Source organism: Ovis canadensis, chromosome 18 (assembly GCF_042477335.2).
Source record: "Ovis canadensis isolate MfBH-ARS-UI-01 breed Bighorn chromosome 18, ARS-UI_OviCan_v2, whole genome shotgun sequence".
Lineage (NCBI taxonomy): Eukaryota > Metazoa > Chordata > Mammalia > Artiodactyla > Bovidae > Ovis > Ovis canadensis.
In genome coordinates, this window is record NC_091262.1 from 70,352,993 (window position 1) to 70,377,939 (window position 24,947).

Genomic DNA, 24,947 nt, shown 5'->3' on the forward strand with positions numbered 1-24,947 from the left:
GAATCTCAAATTCCTATAGTCTAGTATATATCTTACAAAAGAGACCAATGAAAACTATATTAGAACATTTGCCTTACAATTTCATTCTCCTCCAATTCAAAAAGTTTCTCCTGAACTACAACTGAAAGATGGAAACAGCATTCTTATGCCTTTCCAAAGTTATCTGTTCAATTAGAAGAACCACAAAAAGAACTTCCCTAGCAGTCCAGTGGTTAAGACTCAGCACACCCAGGGAAGAGGGCATGGGTTTGATCCTTGGTTGGGGAACTAAGATCATATAGGCCACGCAGTGTGGCCAAGGCAAAAAAAAAAATTCCAAGATGAGAACCATAAAACGTTTTGTCATGTGCATCTTAAAAACGTACATGACTCTGCAGGTGTTTTGGCATTCTTAACCGGTGAACAGGCCCACTGCAGTTGTTGCTCAGTCGCTCAGACGTCTCTCTTTGCCACTCCATGGACTGCAGCACTCCAGGCTTCTCTATCTTTCATCATCTTCCAGAGCTTGCTCCAACTCATGTCCGTTGAGTCGGTGATGCCATCCATCTTGTCCTGTCGTCCCCTTCTGCCTTCAATCTTTCACAGCATCTGGGTCTTTTCCAACGTGTCAGCTCTTCGTATCAGGTGGCCAAAGTCCTGGAGCTGGAGCTTCAGTCCTTCCAGTGAACATTCAGGGTTGATTTCCCTTAGGATGGACTGGTTTGATCTCCTTGCAGTCCAAGGGACTCTCAACAGTCTTCTCCAACACCACAGTTCAAAAACATCAGTTCTTTGGTGCTCAGCCTTCTTTATGGTCTAACTCTCACATCCATACATGACTAATGGAAAACCCAGAGCTCTGACTGGATGGGCTTGTGTTGGGAAAGTAATAATCTCTGCTTTTTAATATGCCGTCTAGGTTTGTCACAGCTTTTCTTCAAAGGAGCAAGCATCTTTTCATTTCATGACTGCAGTCACCATCTGTAGTGATTTTGGAGTCCAAGAAAAGAAAGTCTGTTATTGTTTCCACATCTATTTGCCACGAAGTGACCGGATGCCACGATCTTAGTTTTTGAATATTGAGTTTTAAGGCAGCTTTTTCACTCTTCTCTTTCACCTGCATGAAGAGGCTCCTTAGTTCCTCTTTGCTTTCTGTCCTAAGTGTGGTACCACCTGCATATCTGAGGTCATTGATATTTCTCCTGGAAACCTTGATTCCAGCTTGTGCTTCATCCAGCCTGGCATTTGGCATGATGTACTGTGCATACAGGTTAAATAAGCAGTGTGACAATATACAGCCTTGACCCATAGCAGACACAATTCAATCAAAACTTGCAATGGATTATGTTGCATTAAAAGAAAGGAGAAACAGCTATCAGGAATAGTTATAGAACCCAAAATTAACACAAGAAGGTTACAGGCCCTGTCAAATACATGTAAGAGATTTGAAAACTACAAGATACACCTAGGCCAGCAATTACAGAAAGGAGTAACTGAATGAGTAGAATGCAGTGGAAGAAGAGAAGAACAGAGGAAACATATACAATAATTTAAAATGACTGGAAGACACTACAGGCATTTAGTGGGTAGGAAAGTGGGGGCAAGGAAGCTACGATTCAGAAGACAGTGCACACAACTAATTCTCCCACCTGAACGGCAACAGTGTCCCTTTGAGAAACACTATCTATATATTATATTAAATGTGCAAGGATAGCGAAAATATAATATTAAGGGATGTGCGAACAGCATATAATACGCTAATCTTTGGGCTTTAAAAAAATGATGTGTGTCTTCAGCTGTGTCTGTTTGCAACTGCATGGATTGTAGTTCACCAAGCTCCTCTGTCCATGGAATTTTCCAAGGAAGAATACTGGAGTATGGTGCCATTTCTCCAGGGGAGCTTCCTGACTCAGGGATCAAATTCTAATCTCTTGAATCTCCTGCACTGGCAGGTGGATTCTTTACCACCAGCACCACCTGGGAGGCCTATCCATATTTATATATAAAAACCATATATGCAAAGACAGTCTGGAGGAAAATACAAGGAACTGATAGAAAAAGAACAGCTCAGAGGAAGAGGCCAGTCAACAGAAATGTGAAGAATACTCAAGTTTTACTGTCTGCAGTTTTTTAGGATGTATTAGGCTGAATACATATCAGAAAATAAGTGTTACTATTTTAAGAATTAACATTTTAAATCCAGTTGAGACACCGGCCTGTAAGAATAATAAATAATACTGGCCTACAACTGTTCTGTATTTAAGAAGCTACCTTAACCAAAGACTTACCACCCAAGTGGTACAAGCATTAAAATGCTACCTTTCCCCATTCCCAACACTGCGTTACAGAATCGTATTCCATCCTTGCCACCAGTATACTTATTTCTACCAGTGAGAATGTCTCCCTTTGCCCCTCACCATGAAGAAATTACTGTCTACCACAACAGACACATTCTGGGACATACAAGTAGTATACAGACAATATAGGATGTCACTCTAGACTCTAAACCCACCTGTGTATACTGCTGTTGTCAAGACTGATGTAAAACCAATACAGAGCCTTTACCTATCTTCTCTGCCTACTGCATCTGCCTACTGGCTGATCTCTAAACGTAAATTCTGAAAAGCCTCTCATATTCTGAACCTTGCCCAAGTACTTCATCCTGGTTTGACAAGCATCAATGAGATCAGCTTTATCCTCAGGACTCCTGAGAACTGAATACGCCATTCTGATTAAAAAGTGGACCTTGGTTATGATCTACAATTTTAATTCTGCCCCCATTTTTATTGTACCCACCTTTTCTTGATTTAATAATGAATTCTCTTTTTCTAAAACCTGGATATGCATTTTAAGTTTCAGATTGTCTTCAGCAAGATTATTATCCTAGAAAAATGTTAAAACAGTATGTTTTCAAATAAGAAATGTCAAGTGTACAAAAAAGCAGGCAAGTGATACAACTGTGCATTTCTACTCTTTGGCAATATATAAAAATCATAAGCATACATGGGACCATCTAAATCCAATCATTTTATAGACATTTTTAAAGAGGATTTATTACATTTGAAAAAATATGTCAATACATTTACAAAATAACTTGCAATCATTAAGAAATTTTTTTTTGGAATTCTCCTTGAATTCTTTAGGGGAAATCAAAATCTATACATACATAACATCTGTCAAATTAATCTTCTAGAGATATACTTGCATTTTTCAATTATGTAACTTTTAAAGTAATGTCAATTATGATGTAAAAAGTTTCTATTACTAATCAGCAAACATAAAATTACAAGATGAAAGTTCCAAAGATAAGTTCACATGAATTTGTAAAAAATACAAAATAAGTAATTGTAATCAAAATACTTTCTCTTGGTAAACCAGAGACAAAAGCTTTCTCTCTTAAAAATGAGTTTACCTGGTTTAAATTACTCAGTCTCTTTATTTCATTTTCAGCATCTGTAAAAAACAATGAATCTGACATTAAAATTCTTGGAAATAACTTAATAATTATATCCTATATTAAACTCAGAATGAAATCCAAAATGTTATTTATAAGCATAATGACCAAGCCCAACAGTGAAATGTAGTTTTGTTATTTTGTATTTTTGTTTTGACTGTACCAAATAAGTCATAAAATAAATGCCAGTCAGAAATTATGTTAAAAGACAATTCTACAAAATAGTGTAAGAAAAAATTATAATTGTATTCTGGATAAATCATAAGTTACTACCTTGATTAAAAACATTAACAACTACATTCACAATGAATTGATTAGCCTGTGCAGCAGGAATATAAGAACTAAGATTAGAATTTTCCTGGGCTCCAAAATCACAGTGAACAGTAACTGCAGCCAGAATATTAAAAGGCCCTTCCTTTTTGGAAGAAAAGTTGTGACAAACCTAGACAGCATATTAAAAAGTAGAGACATCACTTTGCTGACAAAGGTCTGTATAGTAAAAGCTATGGTTTTTTCAAGTCATGTATGGATGTGAGAGTTGGCCCATAAGGCTAAACACTGAAAAATTGATGCTTTTGAAATGTGGTGCTGGAGAAGACTCTTGAGAGTTCCTTGGACTGCAAGGAGATCCAATCAGTCAGTCCTAAAGGAAATCAGTCCTGATTATTCATAGGAAGGACTGATGCTAAAGCTGAAGCTCCAATACTTTGGCCACCTGATGCAAAGAACTGACTCACTGGCTAAGACCCTTGATGCTGGGAAAGACTGAAGGCAGGAGAAGAGGGCAACAGAGGATGAGATGGTTGGATGGCATCACCGACTCAACGGACATGAGTTTGTGCAAACGCTGGGAGATAGCGAAAGACAGGGAAGCCTGGCCTGCTGCCGTACTGGGTGTCACAAAGAGTCGGACATGACTGAGGGGCTGAACCACAACAAAGAGTTATTGAAAAGAAATGGACACACTCCACACAGAAAAAGCAAGAGGCAAAGGCAACAGAGTTTAAACCTAAGACTGCTGGCTTAGGAGCAATACAGAGTTCAGCACAGCTGAACTTGAATGGAAACAGCTGACACTGCAGAGGCAGACAGACCAGATCACGAAAGACATCGCATGCTCAACTAAGACGTTTAGACTGTACACTCAAGTTCACAGGGAGCCACAAAATAACCAAATCAGGGGAGTGACCTACTTTACATTTCTCAAAAATCATTCTGGGAGCAGAAAGAATATATACTGATTGAAGAAGGATCACGGAGACCACCGAATAACAGATAACACGTTTATAATGCTTATTATGGGCTAGACACTCCTCTAGAGAGAACTTTTCACCAACTCATAAAATCCTACCACCACCATGAACGCAATAGGATTATCCCAACCATATAGACGAAAAAACCAAAGTATAGGGATGTAAATTAACTTGCCCAAGGTCAGTTAGTGATGGAGCTGGATTCCAACCTAGTCATGTTCTTGACCACTATGCTATCCTGCTCTACTGAGACTGCTTCCCAGGCAGTGCAGTCATAAAGACCCCACCTGCCAATGCAGGAGATACAGGAGATGTGGGTTCAATCCCTGGATGGGAAGATCCCCTGGAGCAGGAAATGGCAACCTGCTCCATTATTCTTACCTGAAAAATTCCATGGATAGGGGAGTCTGGCGGGCTACAGTCCATGGGGTCACAAAGAACGGGACGTGACTAAGCGACTGAGCACCAGAGACTGCTATAGTTAAAAAGGCAAAAAGAAACTGTGATTTGCTGAAGTCATTCACTGACAGGGGAAATGGAAAAAAGGGGAAAGACTAGAGCAGTAAGTTTTTAAAGCAAAAAAACTCATATACATCACCCAATATATTAAAAAATAAATTTATTTTGAGAAGAACAGAGCTACTTTGACGTCAAAGGCAAAAGAAGTCCAGAATCCCACCGCACAGCCTTCCCTTTGCCTCCATGGCTTCCCGAGACTGAGGCACCTAGGAGAAAGCCTGGAGCTCCTCTGGGACACAACCCTGAAAGAGCACTGAGCAGAGAAGTCAAGTCAATAGACCCTTCAGGGCTTGCACGGTGACATCAAGTCTTCTCTTTTGGGAGAATGGTAGCTGCTACCTATCAAAGTAGGGAAAGGAAGACGGGAGGAGGGCCACTCCACTTTAAGCGTAACCTTGCATTTACTCCAGGTCAGGAGCTCATGATAAACTACTAAATAAGGAATACAGAAGGGGCACGGCGGGTGGGGGGTGGGAGGGAGGGTTGCAAGCAAACAAGGGCTAGAAACCACCAGAGCTGGAAAGAATGAGTTTATAAACTGACAGCTCATATTATGGAGGAGAGTGAAAACCAAAATGCATCTTTTCAGTGGAAGACCTCCCATTATGTTTTCTGGCATAAACAAATACAAGTGTTTGGCCTATTTCATTCATATTTACTTTCTGTATCCTAGAACATTGCGGGTGTGTGTGTGTGTGTGTGTGTGTGTGTGTTAGTCACTCAGTCACGTCCGACTCTTTGAAACCCCATGGACTGTAGCCTGCCAGGCTTCTCTGTCCATGGAATTCTCCAGGCAAGAATACCGGAGTGGGTTGCCATTCCTTTCTCCGGGCAGTCTTCCTGATCCAGGGATTGAGCCTGAGTCTCCTGCATTCCAGGCAGATTCTTTACCATCTGTACACCAGGGAAATCCAGAACAACAGTATGTAACTAAGCATAATCATGAGCATAGTAAGTGGTGCGAGACCTATGGCTCTTAGCATTCTAAGGTCTGCTTAGACACAGATCATTTTGAAAGGTAATACAGACTTTTGAAGAAGGTAGGCTGCATTCTGTAAATGGAGGGTCTGGGCCCTGATGAGCTATACGAAGTGTTTAGTAACCTCCTCCCAACAAATGTCTACATAAACATTTCTCAGAAATCTACATGGGCTCCAACATCAATAGTGTGTGTGCGCTCAGTCCTGTCCAACTTTTTGTGATCCCAAGGACAGTAGCCCACCAGGCTCCTCTGCATGGAATTTTCCAGAAAAGAATACTGGAGTGGGTTGCCATTTACTACTCCAGGGAAACATCCCAACCCAAGGATCGAACCTGCACTTCTACCATCTCCCACAGTGGCAGGCAGATTCTTTATCACTGTACCACCACCTAGGAAGCCCCCTAGGTCAATGAGTTCCACACAAAAACTTAAAAGATGAGGAAGGCAAGACACCTACCTAATTCTTAACCCTTTTAAGTAGAAATATCCTATTTGTGATCTATTAATTACAGTACTGAATCCAAAGCAAACAACTCTATTCAAATTCCACACAGTTATTTCCATTAACACTTAATTTCCATAAAGTGTTTGATCATTCACGTGTTTGCCTATAAAAACAACTAGTATGAAATGAAATGCCAATGAGAAATAAGTTGCAAACATTTTATACCAGACAGTGCTTGCTGCAGTCTGAACACTTCTTCTACTGATAAACTCTGTGGAATTCTTTCCTTTTCTGTCATCGTGTCAATCTGCTTCTCAGAATAAGGCTGTAATTTACTACATTCCAGTTTCAAACTTTCACATTCTTCAAATATTTGTCTGTTTTCCACATTTAGTCTTTCTTGTTCCCTCCTCAAAACATCTCTGTCATTTTCTGCAGAAGATAGTTTTCTACTTATGTCTTTTATTTTATTCTCAAGTTCTTCAATTTTTTTTGTAGACTCTACTTTTTCAGCCTGTAGAACTTGAATAGATTTTTGCACCTCTTGGATTTCAGAGTGATCAGTTACCGCAATTCCTGGGCCACCTAGGACATAAACATAAAATCAGGGACATAGCAAATGCCAAGTACCAAGAGACAAATAGCCTGCTATATACAACTTAAGATTCAACAGACTTCAGAACTTGAAAATCTTAAAAAGAAAAGTTAAAATAACAGTGAGGTAATACTACTCCTATTAGAATGGCCAAAATCAGAACAATAACACCAGCATATGCTCTTAAGCCACAGGGACTCTCATTTATGGCTTGTGTGCAAATGCAAAATAGCCAGTCCGGAAGAGCTTAATAATTTCTTATAAAACTAAGAAATACAATATTCTTATCATATGATCCAGCCATCATACTCCTTCATATTCACCCAAAGAGGTTGAAAACTTACATTCACACAAAAACCTGAACAGCAATGTTTATAGTAGCTTTACTCATGACTGCCAAGACTTGAAAACCACCAAGATACCGTTCATGCATGCAAGCTAAGTCGATTCAGTTGTTCAGTAGGTGGATGATTAAAATCTGTGGCGTAGCCAACCAACAGAATATTATTCAGTGCTAAAAAGAAATGAACTATCAAGCCAGAAAAACATGAAGGAACCTGAAATTTATAATACAGTACATCATCAACTGTGCCTCAATAAAAAATTATTTAAAAAAAACACAGAAGTTTAAACGTACATTCCTAAGTGAAAGAAGTCCATCTGAAAAGGCTACCTATTATACGGTTCCAACCTTGTGACAATTCTGGAAAAGGGAAACAATGAAGAAAATAAAAAGAACAGCTGTAAGGGTGGGATATGGGAATGAACAGGCAGGGCACAGAGGATTTTTAGAGCAGTGAAAATAATCTGTATGATACAATGATATACTTGTCCAAATCCATAGAATGTACACCACCAAATGTAAATGCTAAGATAAATATGGACTGTGGGTGACTATGATGTGTCTTGGTAAAAAATGTAATATTCTGATGAGTAACGTAGACAGTGGGGGAGGCCGTGCGTGTGGAAGGATGGGGTATAACCAAGATCTCTGTACCTCCTCAATTTTGTTATAAATTTAAAACTGCTCTAAAAAAAATAGAGTCCTTTTAGAAAAAAAGTTAAATTACTATAGCAAATAAAGCATTTTTAAATAGAGGAAAGATATTGGGCTGTGCTGTGCTTAGTAGCTCAGTAGTATCCAACTCTTTGAAACTCCATGGACTTCAGGCTCCTCTGTCCATGGGGATTCTCCAGGTAAGAACACTGGAGCAGGCTGCCATGACCTGCTCCAGGAGATCTTCCCAACCCAGAGATCGAACCCAGGTCTCTGGCATTGCAGGCAGATTCTTTACCAGCTGAGTCACCAGGGAAGCCCAAGAATACTGGAGTAGGTAGCCTATCCCTTCTCCAGGGGAACTTACCCACCCAGGAATCAAACTGGGGTCTCCGACACTGCAGGCAGATTCTTTACCAGCTGAGCTACCAGGGAAGCCCCAGGAAAAATATTATTTGAAATCAAATACTAAAAGCCTTTGTATCGGAGTCTGAAAAAAAGTGAAAACACACCAAACAATGCAAAGAAATCTCTGTTGTAACTGTTTACCACAAAGGCAAAAGGACTTTTTCATTTTTGCAGAATCTTAACAACAGTGGTACCACTGCAAATTTCCAGCAAATGAGAAGAACTAGTCATTTATTCATTCTTTAGAACTTAGACCAAGTTTATATCAGCTAGGCTTGTCATTTAATACATCAAAATAAAATTAATAACCTTGTTGTAATAGATTTTCCAGTTCTTCAATCCGATCTTCATAGTCACTTAATTCTTCTCGATGCCGACGAGTTATTTCTGTCAATTTCTGCTGATGTGCGTTCTGTAATACTGACATTTCATGTTGATGGTTATCAATTTCCTGACTTCGAGTCTGTTTAAGTTCCTTAAAAAATTTGAACAAAGTTAACCACGTTTATTTATAATAAACAGGTTTAAGCTATTTCATTGTTGTTCAAAAGTCCATATTATTAAAAATAATTCTCTGAACATGCTAAGGCTGAAAAAAGTTTAAACACAGGCTTCAAATTTGCATAATTCTAAAAGACTCCACCCTTTCTTTTCTTGGGCCTTAAAAAGTTTTTCTACTTTTAATGAGGAAGCACCAGGAAGAAACAACTGAAATAAAAAGCAAGCAACATCTTTTTTTCATTAGTATCTGTGACCACGAATTTCTCCTGCTAATGACATAGTCCACCAAGATCAGGGTCCACCTCTGGCCGATCTGTCCCTGTTGTTGCCCTATTACAGCTGTTTTTTTGCTCAGCCTTTCCTTCTCTCAGTCTTGATAGGACCCCTAAACTGTCAACCAAGATGTCTCACTACCCTAGTTGATACCACTTTCTCTCTCCTAGGAACCTGAATCTTGAGATGCATCTTTCAAAGGAAGAAACCGATGAGACCAGAAGCATTATAATAGCCGCACCCTGGAGAGCCTGTCCACTGTGTCCCACTGCCTACATTTCTCACGCTGGTCCAATTTCTATCCTTCCTGAGACTAAAATGGTCCATTTTTCCTTCAATCCTGTGGAGAGACTATTCCTGACTTCTTCCAATAAATTCTCTTATGATTTACTTAGCTAGAGACAGGGGTTTTTTTGCTTGTAGCCAAGAATCTTAACCTGGAAATTAACCTCGATTTCCTGAGAAGACAAGTGAAGCTATTCTTTAGTCTTTCGCACTTACTTATGTGCCAGTACTTGACAAGGAACTTTACACTTAAGCTTCAAAATCAATCCTTCAAGGGAGGTATTATGATAATATCTACTTTACTGATGATAAATCAGAAGCTTGTAAAGGTTAAGTAATTTGACCAAAGCAGGACAGCTGGTAACTAGTACAGCCAGGATTCAAACTCAGGTCTAAATGAGGAACTCATCCACAGAGAAATTAAATTCTATACATGACAATAATTTACATATTAAAAACAATTCATTGCTTAAGGAAATGACTGATACAAACTAGTAAAGTTCCACCATGAAGGGAAAACAACTATTTACAGTAAATAACATTAACATTATATTCTGTCAGTGTTCTTTAACCTTAATCCTTGAAATTTCAGTAACCCTGGAACTGTTTCAATAAACAGTTTTACGAGATACACAATAGCAAATAGACTTACGAAACATAAACTACCTAATAAATAAATGTTCAAAAACAAATCGGAGAAGGCAATGGCACCCCACTCCAGTACTCTTGCCTGGAAAATCCCATGGATGGAGGAGCCTGGTAAGCTGCAGTCCATGGGGTCAACTAAGAGTCGGATACAACTGACCAACTTCACTTTCACTTTTCACTTTCATGCACTGGAGAAGGAAATGGCAACCCACTCGTGTTCTTGCCTTGAGAATCCCAGGGACGGGGGAGCCTGGTGGGCTGCAGTCTATGGGGGTTGCATAGCGTTGGACACGACTGAAGCGACTTAGCAGCAAAACCAAATGACTTTGGAGAGAGATATTTTTATATTCTTAAAAGTGTCATAAAGAATAGAGAAGATATAAAAATGGCAAAAAAAAGAGACTATCATAATCTATAAAGTATTTTTATAAATTAGTCTTTTATTAATTTAGGCTTATACTTTTAATAAGCAAATTTTAGATGTATAACAGCCATTGTTTCAACAATCCACCTTACCTTAATGATATTTTGCAGTTTGCAGATTTCACTTTGATCAGAGCTATCCGATCCTTGTGCTTTAGAAGTCTAGATCAGAAAAACAGAATTAGAAAGTAACTGTACTGATTTTCTTATAAAAGAGAATGTCAAAAACTAACTTTAATAAAAGATACTTTTTTTTAAAAAAAAAGGGGCATTTGCACAGGGAATACAGCCAATATTTTACAGTAATTTTTAAAGGAGTATAATTCATAAAAATACTGAATCACTATGTTGTACACCTGAAACTAACACACTGTAAACCAACTACACTTCAGTAAAAGTAGAAAAAGAAACATAAGAAAGAAAGAATGGGGGCCGTTTCTCAGACAAATTCTTATTAAAGACTGCCAAGCACCTTTTAAAGAACCTAGTTGGACAGTAAGTAATAATACACAATAAATAAATGATACTACTCAAGAGTCTGTTAACTAATTAAGGAAGACAATACCTTTACAAACTAAGAAAGAAAATACCACAGAATGTTTTTCTTTGCTTAACAAAATTTAAATTTGATGATAATCAAGCAGCTTCCTAAAAGGTAATTTCTAAAATGGAATGTTACCCAATATTAATGCTAATATTAATACTACTAATAATGCTAATATTAATTTATTGGCTTTTTGGATGATTTTCTTTTCATTCAAAGCTGTGTATTGCTCATTTATCTTTATTAACATTTACCACAGCATGCTAAGGAACCAAAAATTGCTCTCTGATTAAAAGAAGGAACACAATACATTAAAAAGAATATGGGATTTGGAGTTGAAAGATGTGTGTTTAAAGCATAATTTAAATCACTGTGACAATGAGTGTATTACTTAAACCTTTACTTTGCTTATCTGCAAAACAAAGGTAATAAATGCCTCACATAGTTATTAAAGACAATGTATTAGATTAGTACACAGGGAAACATAAAAATTAAAGTATGATATAAATATTAATTTTTATTATGCCTTTCTAGAAAATTAAGCCCCCTGAAATGGACCCAATTATACCTTTTTCACCATAATACCCCAGTACAGGTCTGTCTTACAGAAGGCATTCAAGATATGCTGAAGTAAATATACCCAAAATTCATCTTTTCCACAGGAGCTCTTACCTTGGCAATGTTTCTTAGAATGTGTTCCTCAGATCATCAGTATCACCTGAGTACTTATTTGACTATATTTTCCATCACCCTAAAACAGCCTACAAAATACTAACCTTGAATCTCTGGTTAGTAACAGTGGAGCTACAGTATCACCAAATTTCTCAGGTTATTCTTTAACCTGAGAAAAGAGGAACTATCATCTTTTAGGAATAAGATAGACTAACAGATCATCCTCTCTAAGGTTTACCTTGGGTACTGGGAAACATCCAGCAACTCGGGAAGCAAGGAGATCATTTTAATTGGGAGGCTTTCTCCTTTACGTAACAAGATTACACTCACAAAAAGATAGAAAATAATCTCTTATACTTTATTTTTCTCCACAATGATAAAAGTCCATATAAGCAATATTTCAGTTTATTTCAGGTCTTGAATACACTGGCTACCTCAATAATACATAAAATCTGATACACAAGAAAAAAAGGGATTCTTGGAAGAAAGTTTACAGTCCAAAATAGAAAGGACTTAATATCTATTCTAATATTTGAGGAAAAAAACACAAAATAGTTTGTGTCTTGTAATACCAATCTATTATCAGATTTTTTTCATTTAACATATAACTAATGGTGGCTGAAATGGTAAAGAATCTGCCTGCAGTGGAGGAGATCCAAGTTTGATCCCTGGGTCAGGAAGATCCTCTGGAGGAGGGAATGACTATCCACTCCAGTATTATTCCCTGGGCAATCCCATGGACAGAGGAACCTGGTGGGCCACAGTCCACTGGGTTGCAAACAATGCAACCAAACAGTCTGACCTCAGTCAGACACGACTGAGCAACTAACAGCAATGCAAACAAGAACCTCACACCACCATCTTCATGGACAGTTTCAAATGGGGTGCCATGGAGACCTGAGTTCCACCAGGTAAGTCTCAGGGACTCCAGGGAAAAAGTGCAAGTTCAACCACAGGAACTTTGTTTTTATCTCTTTTAAGGGCTGAACTTGTAACTTTTATCTTAAAAGTTCTCTTGCTTTAAATTAAAAAAATTTTTTCTTTCAAATATTGTACAGAAGAGGAAACTGAGGCTCAGAGAAAGATGACCTGACTAAACCAATTTACAAAGTCACTGGCAGAATCAGAATTAGAATACAGGTTTTCTGATTTCCTAGTCCAGGGCTCTTTCTGATACCAAAACGTCTATATAGAGCATGAACATTTTTACTCAGTTTTCAGAAACTCATGAAAATTCTACCTACCTGAGCAATATGCCTCCAATGGCCAACTTCAGACTCAAGTCTTGAAACTTCATTTGACAATCTATTTATTTCTCGTTGTGATGAAATGATGTCACCAAAATCCATGTCATCATCATGGAAACCTGAAGCATGATGACTTAAACCATACCCAAATGGCGAAGACGCGGTAGTTGCTGGTCCCCCACCAGCTCCTGAATCCACTGGCTGCGCAGCGGACTGTAGCTTCAGCAGCTGATCCTGCAGCGCAATCTGTCTTGCTTTAAGATGGCTGATTTCCACCTATATTTATAATCCATATTTTAGAGAAAGCACTGTGAAATAATCATACTGACCCTTTAATATATTCATGTTAAAAGTTATAATATTTAAAAAGTACCAATGATTGTACTCTACCAACTGAATCCAAGTTGTCTATAACATCCCAATGTAACACTTTTATTTCAAAAACAAACATGATTGATTACCACAGTTAAAGCAGAGATAATGTTTTGATTAGTATAAGGAAAAGAATTCCACTCATACATCAACTAAAGCAACAAAATCCTCAGGTAAACATCAGTTTACCATTAGGAGATACTACATTATCAGGTAGTTTGGCATAGGCAGTTTCTTCGGGTTCTGTTTGTGATTATCAAGCCTCAAGAGATGAGAAAATAAAAGCTTCAGCAGTCTATGCACTGTTGAGTTTCCTTAGAACACCTGGTGGAAGAATCTTTTGAACCTGATTGTGAATGGCTGGATTTGGGCTAATGCACCATGAGTCATGTATGGATGTGAGAGTTGGACTGTGAAGAAGGCTGAGCGCTGAAGAATTGATGCTTTTGAACTGTGGTGTTGGAGAAGACTCTTGAGAGTCCCTTGGACTGCAAGGAGATCCAACCAGGCCATCCTAAAGGAGATCAGCCCTGGGATTTCTTTGGAAGGAATGATGCTAAAGCTGAAACTCCAGTACTTTGGCCACCTCATGCGAAGAGTTGACTCACTGGAAAAGACTCTGATGCTGGGAGGGATTGGGGGCAGGAAGAGAAGGGGCTGATAGAGGATGACATGGCTGGATAGTATCACCGACTCGATGGACATGAGTTTGAGTAAACTCTGGGAGTTGGTGATGGACAGGGAGGCCTGGCGTGCTGCGATTCATGGGGTCGCAAAGAGTCAAACACAACTGAATGACTGAACTGAACTGAACCATGAGTCAGGTAACTTGACTGGTCTACACAACACAGGTGAAAGCAAGCTTTGATTTATTAATCCGATCTTCACAGTAAGCCTTGTAGATTATTAATTAGCCCAATAGTCTCAGAAGGAAATCATGTATTCAAAGAGGCCTTGGTTTTGGCCTTGGCAAAGAGAGGCCAGTGAAAATCTAACTCTACTCAGGAAGAGAACTGTATAAAACTTGTGATATGCCAAATGGAGTTGTAACTGAAGGCTGACAATACTAAGTCAACATCCAAAAGAAGTTACAAACACAGGACTTAGCATAATGCCATATCCATTCCAAATGAGACTACACAAAACATGAAAGTGAGTGAGCTAGAGAAAGCTAAAATAAGCTTTCTGGAAAATACTCACGCTAGTCCAAAAGATATCCTGCCACAACTAAGGAAAATCTGACCCGAGGAGACAGCCAATGAGTAACAGTATTTCTACAGGTATAATGTCAAGGAATTAGACAAAGAAAAACCAAATACAAATATGTCAGAGGTCATAGCAAACAGACACTTTTTCCTATCAAAGCCCCTTCTCCAGTTGAGGTTTATAGAAATGTGCAAATCTTATTTTCCCATAAATGATATGAAGCAATCTGCATCTTTGGGCAATCTGAACATCACAATGAAGGCAACAAACAGATTCAGAAAACAGCAGATCTGAAGTATACATTATCTTTGATTCTGGTAAGAAGTAATGAAGTCAACAGTTCTTTTCAAATGTAGCTATAATGCAAAGGAAGTTCTCATCATACAACAGACAGTTACATCAAGCTGCAGAGGTAGAAAGTACAAACTCTACTTAAAAAGATGTACTCCTGAACTTGAATTTTTCATTTGCCCTCTGATACCAGTAGCCAAGTAAAAAATAAAATATCAAAATTTTCCATAGTTTTCTCAACTAGGACGTAAGTATCAGAATAAGCTAAGGGATTTTTGAAAAATACCAGTACCAGGTCCCTTCCCAGTACGCTAAATCAGAATCTCCAAGAAGATCTAACAATGTGTATTTTTCATGATTCAGCTGTAAACCTGTAGGTGGGAGCTACCGCTCTACCGGAGTATAAGTCAGTGCTGCTCAAAGCATGTCTGTGGACCAATGTAATGAACATTTGCTCCAGTCCATGACAAGTATAGGAAACTAAAAGAAAAAGGTTTAAAAACTTTTAAAGCAGTGTGACAGAGTAATTTTATATCTGCTGCTAAGTTACTTCAGTCGTGTCCTGCACTCTGTGTGACCCCAGAGATGGCAGCCCACCAGGCTTCCCAGTCCCTGGGATTCTCCAGGCAAGAACACTGGTGTGGGTTGCCATTTCCTTCTCCAATGCATCAAAGTGAAAAGTGAAAGTGAAGTCGCTCAGTCGTATCTGACTCTTAGTGACCCCATGGACTGCAGCCCACCAGGCTCCTCCGTCCATGGGATTCCCTAGGCAAGAGTACTGGAGTGGGGTGCCACTGCCTTCTCTGCTGAATCTTAAAGAAAAAAAAAAAATGGACTTTTCACTTTAACTTATAAATTTGCTTTTTACACTCATTTTACCTTGTAGTAATAGTGTATTTTACTGTATTGTGTTGTTGTTTTTATATTTTATGAAATCAATTCCAAACAGATTGGAAATTTAAGTTCTTTAAATATTAATCTTTAATGTGGTTTACTTTTTCATCTTAGAAATCAATGCATCTAAATTTTTAAAACCCAAATATAAAGTGATTATAGAAATGAACATTTAACCAACAAACTGAAGAACATCCCAATGATCTGAATAATTAAACAAGAAAAGGCTCAATTCTATAGAAGCATTTACTGAATTCCACTTATGTACTAAAGCTAAAGAGAATTCAGTGACCTAGGTACATAGGTATAAAACCTAGGTACACAGTCTATATTTTAAGGATTCATAGTAACATTGGTTAAATTATATACTATTGGCACTGCAAAGGCAAGATAAGCTACCTCCAAAACAACCATTTCTATCAAACTAAAGAGGAAAAAACATACAGAAGAGGGTTAAGTCAACTATAAAATACCTAATCTTCTGTTTTTCCATGGAAAAGCAGGTAAACACAAATAAGCGTATGTTAACATTTGTAGTTAAAATCATCTTCTTTAAATAAGAAATGTTATTAGCAATCACACTGATTTAAAACAATTTACATAAACAGGTGAGAAATCAGAAATTGTAAACAACATAGGCCTGAAGATATTTTATACGAAGACTTTTACTCTTCTGGAAAACAGAAATTAAACTCCACAAAGGTTAGTTTATGTAATATAAATATAAAGGCTTACATAGTCCTTGTTAAATTAGTGATATCACACTGAGTTGGGAATTATTAACTTCAACACCCTTTTTGATATTTTCACAAATCTAAATAGAGCTTGATTTATTACTCTTAGAAACCATCCTAAACACACTGTAGTGAAGTAAATATGAAATTTGTTATAACCTTTACCTCTTTCTGTTGTAGTTGATGTCGGTAATTCATGGATTGCTGCTTTATTTGAAGCTCTGATGCCTCATGCTTCTCTTCCAGATCAGCACAAAGTTTTTTGAGTCTCTCATTCTAGAAGCAAAGAAAAAAGTGTTTTCAACAAAAAGACACGTTAGTAAAAGTTATGTGCAGGACGTTATTAAAAATAACATATTGTTTCATGCACAAGAAAGATGAACTATATAGTAGGTCTCAGAATTTTGATTTTTAAAACACAATTCCAATTAAAGTTACATGTACAATAAGCATATTAATAGATTACGCATAATTGTTTTTTAAAAACCCTGCTTAGCTTGATTTTCTGCTAAGAGAAAGTCACTCATCAGTGGTTCCCCCATCTTTGTACACCCAGGGTCTAACACACGGTAGGCAATAAATGTCAGGAAAATGAGTGACCTAGATTACATGTTTCAACTTTTGTGTTCTCCCTGAACGGTACAAGTTTTTCTGTTTTTTTTCTCATCAGTACAAGTTTTTTAAAGAAACCCTTTATAAAAAGACTTATGGTTGAAGTATAGGTAGGAGGCCAAAGCCTCATATTGTTTGTCTGACTGAACCCCAGCCTCCTGAGCAAGGCATCTCTGAAAAATTCATTTTGAAAACCACTACTAGAACTGTTTGAAAAACTACACTTAAAAGTACAGAAAATATTCTAAATATAATTCAATAAATTTAGATATCACAATCTTTTAAGATATTGGAAAATATGGATGAAATTACTTAAATTTTCGGTTCAGTTCAATTCAGTTGCTCAGTCGTGTTTGACTCTTTGCGACCCCATGGACTGCAGCATGCCAGGCTTCCCTGTCCTTCACCAACTCCTGGAGCTTGCTCCAACTCATGTCCATTGAGTTGGTGATGTTATCCAACTATCTCATCCTCTGTCATCCCCTCCTCCTCCCGCCTTCAATCTTTCCCAGCATCAGGGTCTTTTCCAATGAGTCAATTATTCACATCAAGTGGCCAAAGTGCTGGAGTTTCAGCTTTTAGCACCAGTGCTTCCAATGAATATTCAGGACTGATTTCCTTTAGGATAGACTGGTTGGATATCCTTGCAGTCCAAGGGACTCGCAAGAGTCCTCTCCAACACCACAGTTCCAAAGTTATCAGTTCTTCAGCACTCAGCTTTCTTTATGGTCCAGCTCTCATATCCATACATGACTACTGGAAAAACTATAACTTTGACTAGATGGACCTCTGTTGGCAAAATATGCTGTCTAGGTTGGTCATAGTTTTTCTTCCAAGGAGCAAGGGTCTTTTATGGCTGCAGTCAACATCTGCAGTGATTTTGGAGCCCCCAAAATTAAGTCTTTCACTGTTTCCACTGTTTCCCCATCTATTTGCCATGAAGTGATGGGACCAGATGCCATGATCTTAGTTTTCTAAATTTGAGTTTTAAGCCAACTTTTTCACTCTCTTTCACTTTCATCAAGAGGCTCTTCAGTTCCTCTTCACTTTCTGCCCAAAGGGTGGCATCACCTGTGTATCTGAGGTTATTGATATTTCTCCCGACAATCTTGATTCCAGCTTATGCTTCATCCAGCCCAGCTTTTTGCATGATGTACTCTGCACTTAAGTTAAATAAGCAGGGTAACAACATACAGCTTTGATGTACTCCTTTCCTAATTTGCAAACAGTCTATTGTTCCACATCCGGTTCTAACTGTTGCTTCTTAAGCTGCACACAGATTTCTCAGGAGGCAGGTAAGGTGGTCTGGTAGTCCCATCTCTTGGAAGAATTTTCCAGTTTGTTGTAATCCACATAGTCAAAGGCTTTGGCATTGTCAATAAAGCAGAAATAGATGTTTTTCTGGAACTCTCTTGCTTTTTCGATGATCCAACGAATGTTGGCAATTTGATCTCTGGTTCCTCTGCCTTTTCTAAAACCAGCTTGAACACCAGGGAGTTCACGGTTCACGTATTGCTGAAGCCTGGCTTGGAGAATTTTGAGCATTACTTTACTAGCATGTGAGATGAGTGCAACTGTGCGGTAGTTTGAGCATTCTTTGGCATTGCCTTTCTTTGGAATTGGAATGAAAACTGACTTTTCCAGTCCTGTGGCCACTGCTGAGTTTTCCAAATTTGCTGGCATATTGAGTGCAGCACTTCAACAACATTTGATTTAGGATGTGAAATAGCTCAACTGGAATTCCATCATCTCCACTAGCTCTGTTTGTAGTGATCCTTCCTAAGGCCCACTTGACTTTACACTCCAGGATGTCTGGCTCTAGGTGAGTGATCACACAATCATGGTTATCTGGGTTATTAAGATCTTTTATGTAGAGTTCCCTTATGTGTTTTTCCCACCTCTTCTTAATATCCTCTCCTTCTGTTAGGTCCATACTGTTTCCATCCTTTATTGTGCCCATCTTTCCATGAAATGTTCCCTTGGTATCTCTAATTTTCTTGAAGCAATCTCTAGTCTTTCCCATTCTACTGTTTTCCTCTATTTCTTTGCATTGTTCACTTAGGAAGAGAGAGGAATAAAAATGAGAAAGATTCTTGATGGTGTTCAGTTCTGGTTGACGCCATTTCCTAAAAGACTGGCTAAAATTTCTGCCCTTGGGATCCATAAGATTCATATTTCTATCCTTAACTATCCCATTGTGCTTAACCCTTCTTATATTATCAAGGTCTACTGAAACCAATTCTAGTTTTTGAGTTTCGTTTTTTGAGCAGTCCTAAGGACTGATATTTATAACATTATTTCTTAGTATCCTCCAAAAGAAAAACTATATATACTTAGGAAACAAACAAACAAAAATATTTTATTTTGTAATTACCATGGGGTACACTGGGTACTTTTATAAATCTAAGAATAATCATGAGGTCATAATGATCTTGTTTTTTCTGTACCTTGAAACATTTTTTGCTATTTTATCATCCTAAGAATTAATCAGGGCTCCCAGGTAGCTCAGTGGTAAAGAATCCACCTACAATGCAGGAGACGTGAGTTCAGTCCCTGAATCGGACAGATCTGGAGAAGGAAATGGCAACCCACTCCAGTTTTCTCGCCTGGGAAATCCCATGGACAGAGGAGCCTGGCAGGCTACAATCCATGGGGTTGCAAAAAAGTTAGACACGACTCACTGGAGTGCGTTGTCATTTCCTCCTCCAAGGGATATTTCCCACCCAGGGATCAAACCTGCATCTCTTGAAGCTCCTGCATTGGCAAGAGGATTCTTTACCACTGAGCCACCTGGGAAACCATATGTATGTATATGTGTGTATACATACACACATATATATACACACACACACACACACACAAGTATAAATGTTTTTAAAGGCAGAAACATAGGGAATAAAAATTTAAATTGTTGTAAGTGCTCACTGAAATTTCTGAGGAAGTTTTTCACTACTGCTTTATTCTTACTTATATAAATTATTTATAAAATAATTTAACAGGAAAATTAAAGAGTCCACTGGGTTCAGATGGTAAATGGGAAGACTATTTTCCTTGGCACAGATGGTTAAATTAGCTTAGGTTGGTTGCTATTACTTGCAACTCAGGAAGCCTAACTAATTTAATTAATCTCAAATATTAACACCTGTAAGCACATCTAATTTCCTCTGGGATTTCTTTGGAAGGAATGATGCTAAAGCTGAAGTTCCAGTACTTTGGACACCTCACGAGAAGAGTTGACTCATTGGAAAAGACTCTGATGCTGGGAGGGATTGGGGGCAGGAGGAGAAGGGGACGACCAAGGATGAGATGGCTGGATGGCATCACGGACTTGATGAACATGAGTCTGAGTGAGCTGCGGGAGATGGTAATGGACAGGGAGGCCTGGCATGCTGCGATTCATGGGGTCACAAAGAGTCGGACACGACTGAGCGACTGAACTGAACTGAACTGAACTGAACTGTCTATACTGAAGCTTTCTAAATAAACAGAATTTTCTATTGTAATTTCCTACTGGTTTTAATCATATGTTCACCTTCTCTTTACCGTCACATAAGGTGTTACCTTTACAAAGTGTTTATGTGCTGAGAGAAGGCAGGAATCATGTATAGTCAAAATCACCTTGGAAAATAAAACTGTTGAGAAATTCAATAGTGTGTTATCCTCTAGTATTCGAGTAGCTCAGAGTACTCTGAATAAGCATCAAACAAGGAAGTTGTCTATCACTTAGGGATATGTTATACCAAAAATAAATACCTGTGAACACTAGAATCATATCTGCTACTGTCCAAGGACAATACGAGGAGAGAGACTAGAGTTGAAATCAACAGAGGAACAGAACATTTCTATCTTCCTCCTTAAGTTCAATACAGAACAGTCACTCATTAAGCAGGTTAATCCCATTTACTACACCCATCTCCCGCTCCAAACATATACTGGAAAATTTAGCTTAATTAATGCCACTACACACATCTCTGCCATCTAATTTTTCTGGGTATGCCCATAGTGAGTACTCTCTCAAGGATTTCTTTAGAGACTGTAGGAACTATTTTCTATCTTGGTCTTACAAAGAAGCTATTAAGTTTATCTGTCAGAAAAACACCTGCTGCTGCTGCTGCTGCTAAATCACTTCAGTCGTGTGCGACCCCATAGACGGAAGCCCACCAGGCTCCTCTGTCCCTGGCATTCTCCAGGCAAGAACACTGGAGTGGGTTGCCATTCTCCAATGCATGAAAATGAAAAGTGAAAGTGAAGTCGCTCAGTCGTGTCCGACTCTTAGCGACCTCGTGGACTGCAGCCTACGAGGCTCCTCTGTCCACGGGATTTCCCAGGCAAGAGTACTGGAGTGAGGTGCCATTGCCTTCTCCGACAAAAACACCTACTAATAGATAATTACAGCTAAGGTCTCTTAAGCGCCACCAAACTGCCATCTTCTACTGAGGCAGAATGGGGCTTCCCAAGTGGTGCAGTGGTAAAGAATCTGCCTGCCAATGCAGGAGACGCAAGAGATGTAGGTTCGATCCCTGGGTCAGGAAGATCCCCCAGAGCAGGAAATGCCAATCTGCTCCAGCATTCTTGCCTGAAAAATTCCATGGACAGAGGAGGCTAGCGGACTACAGCTCATGGGTTCACACAGTTGGACATGACTGAGCACGTGCGCACACACGCGCACACACACACACACACATTGAGGCAGAAAACTTTAGTAATCCCTCTTGAGAGATCCCTCCACTTTCAAATTTACAATCTTACACTGGTAATCTAACGTGTGTGCACTCAGTTGCTAAGTAGTGTCCAACTCTTTGTGACCCACTGGACTGTAGCGAACCAGGCTCCTCTGTCCATGGGGTTTTTCAGGCAAGAATACTAGCGTGGTTGCCATTTCCTCCTCCAGGGGATACTGGAGGATCCAATATCCTCCCTGGGTATCCCTGATAACCAGGGATTGAATCCGCATTTCCTGTGTCTCCTGCATTTAATAGGGGTGGATTAAGGTGGATGAAGGTGGATGCTTTATCTGCTGGGCCATTGGGAAACCCCTGGTAATATAGACCAGAGTTCAATGATGCTTGTTGTCAGAAAGTATTTTCTTATATTTAAATTCCACTTTCTTTTTTATGGGCTTAGCAAGGGGAACATGCTTACCGCAGTCCTCTAAGAATGTTGTTTGCTGAAATACTATTATGCACTCCCTCATCATTCTTATCCAAAGGCTAAACATTGTCTTGGCCAAAAAGTTCATTCAGGGCTTTCCATACCATCTAAAAAGCTTTCTGGCCAACCCAATGGTTAGATGTCTCCAGTACTTTACAATAGATGCCATTTTAAAATCTTTCATTTTTTTTTTATGGCTTACCTTTGAACTGTTTTCAAGTTTTCGTCATCCCTATTAAGTACAATGACCAGAGCTAGTTACCACAAGGCACTGACTAATAATGAAAAAAAAAATGGTAAAATTAATTTGCTATTCTTACATTCTACATTCTCTGCATACAAATATCACACCTTTTTAATATCAGGGAATTAAAAACTCTATATTAAACAGAAGTGCGTTCTTCACATTACACTTAAATGTACAACTGCAGTTTTAGCACACTATTAAAACACTGTAAATCCTCGAAATGACAAATTGTTGCCACTACTGTTTCTATATTTGGCAGATTTCCTTTTTCCACTATTCAGAAGCAGAGGTGGGAATATTTAACAGAAAAGTGGAGTAACATGTAATTATATCTTCATCAAAGGAAGATGATAGAGCTTCAAAAAAGACAAGAAAACTAAGATAAAGGGGAAGAGAAAAAGCGCATTAAAACGAGAGGACTGAAATAAAGTGTAAATAACTCATGGTTTCAAAAAAGAAAAATCTAAATCTTTAAGTTTCCTTACCTCTGATCTTAAGATTGTATGAATGGCTTCAACTTCCTTTCTCCTAGCATTAGGTAAATCTGCTACAAAAGAAACGGCATATACTGAATATATGGTCAACATCATGTGAAGTAAACAGGCGTCTTTAGGAAAATATACTTCACTGAGCTTTAAACAGAATGGTATGCTGATCTAGGACAAATTCAGAAGACAAACATCACTTGACTGTTATCACTATCCTCCACTGTTACAGATGTTTATTGTCATATAAGTCATTCTGCCTGTCTTCCATATTCAACAGCATTTACCTTTACCCCTTGGAAGTGTTCATTAAAATTCTGTAATGGAAAATTAAGCTCTGTTTGCTTAGGATAATTTTTGATGAAAGGTATGCAAACAGGATGCAAAAAAAAATTTTTTTTTTTTTTGCCCGCACAGTGGGGTCTTAGTTCCCCAACCAAGGTTTTAATTTGGGCCCTCAGCAATTAAAGCACCAAGTCCTAATGACTGGACTGCCAGGGAATCCCCAGTGACATATTTCGAACTTCTTATGCAACTCGGGTTTAAGGTCTTACTTTTTCTGCTTCCAATACTACCAAAAAAAATTTGTGACTTCTTAAACAAACAATAAAAATGCAGTAAAAGAACCCTTATTTTGAGTAACATGGACACAAGTTATTGAAAATGAGAATGAACTCAGTCTTGTTTTGTACATTTTCATTTAAAAGGAAGTCAGAGGACCAAAATGGCAGTTGATGCTGCCAGATAATCAACCTCCATCCAGTTAGTTTTCTAAGTATTAATATTTTTCATTACTTTCAGCCCTTTAATACTATAAAAATAACTTCTCTGAATCATAGTTTAAATCAAAGGAAAATACAAGTGGCATCCAATAAATAATAATGACAAACCTGCTCTTCTTGTTCTGAAAAATCACTAGGTGGGGATACTTGTATGGTTGTTTATACAAATTGCTTGAAACTCTGACAAGACTGCCTAATTGCTACTCAGAAGAGAACAAATTATAATCTAATCTGTTTAGGAAGGTCACTGTTAGAAGCTGCAACTGTTTCAAAGAGAGATTAAAGAAAAACAAGGTCATGAAGACCTCCCTCCATATCCTTCTCCCCAGAATATGGCCTTTTTAATATAAACAGGAGATGTTATGCAGACCGAAAAAGTTTTCCTCAATGAGGGAAAACAAAAATAACAACCATCATTTATTAATGCTTACTATTTGCTAGGCACAGTGTTAGGTTAGGTATGTTACATTCATGATTTCATTTAATCCTCCCAACTTCATGATAGGTATAATTATCTCTTTTTAACAGATAAGAAAACTTTGCTTTTTAAAGTATTTAATAATTTGCTGAAGACCCCACAATCTGTAACCCATGGATGTGGAATTTCAATCCATGTCTGATTTAAAAGCCCAAGCTCTTAAATCAGTATAGTGCTTGGTAGAATAGCAACTTTCTGATATTGTAACTATAGATAATTTTCAAGTTGTATCAATAGTGCTATTCTGAACTGTTATCTTGTTCATTGCTGGCACAGGGTAGACAATAAACATTTGTTGAATGAATAAATGAACTGCATTCTGACCCTATTTTTAAATGATTTATAAAATCAATCAACTGGATGTTAAGTCTTATTTTAATACAAAGACAAAACAATAAAAGCAGATTTTTAATCACTTAGCAAAATTTTTACTAAGCATGTACTATGCACCAAGGAAGGTACCACACATA

At 38.2% G+C, this 24,947-nt stretch overlaps 1 protein-coding gene across 4 annotated transcripts in view; it reads right to left on the reverse strand.

The window, feature by feature from the left end:
* The window catches only part of TRIP11 (thyroid hormone receptor interactor 11), a 68,936-nt gene that overhangs the window by 40,627 nt on the left and 3,362 nt on the right, over positions 1-24,947 (reverse strand). The window contains exons 2-9 of one of the 4 annotated variants that reach the window (XM_069559476.1): positions 23,218-23,279; positions 16,888-16,998; positions 13,223-13,501; positions 10,856-10,924; positions 8,942-9,107; positions 6,858-7,217; positions 3,392-3,432; positions 2,776-2,862 (exon numbers count right to left, since the gene is read on the reverse strand). In XM_069559476.1, coding sequence (XP_069415577.1) covers positions 2,776-2,862; positions 3,392-3,432; positions 6,858-7,217; positions 8,942-9,107; positions 10,856-10,924; positions 13,223-13,501; positions 16,888-16,998; positions 23,218-23,279 — 1,175 coding nt within the window. Of the gene's footprint in view, positions 1-2,775; positions 2,863-3,391; positions 3,433-6,857; positions 7,218-7,864; positions 9,108-10,855; positions 10,925-13,222; positions 13,502-16,887; positions 16,999-23,217; positions 23,280-24,947 lie in introns of all 4 variants that reach the window. The other 3 variants (XM_069559477.1, XM_069559479.1, XM_069559478.1) reach the window with 3 other exon arrangements.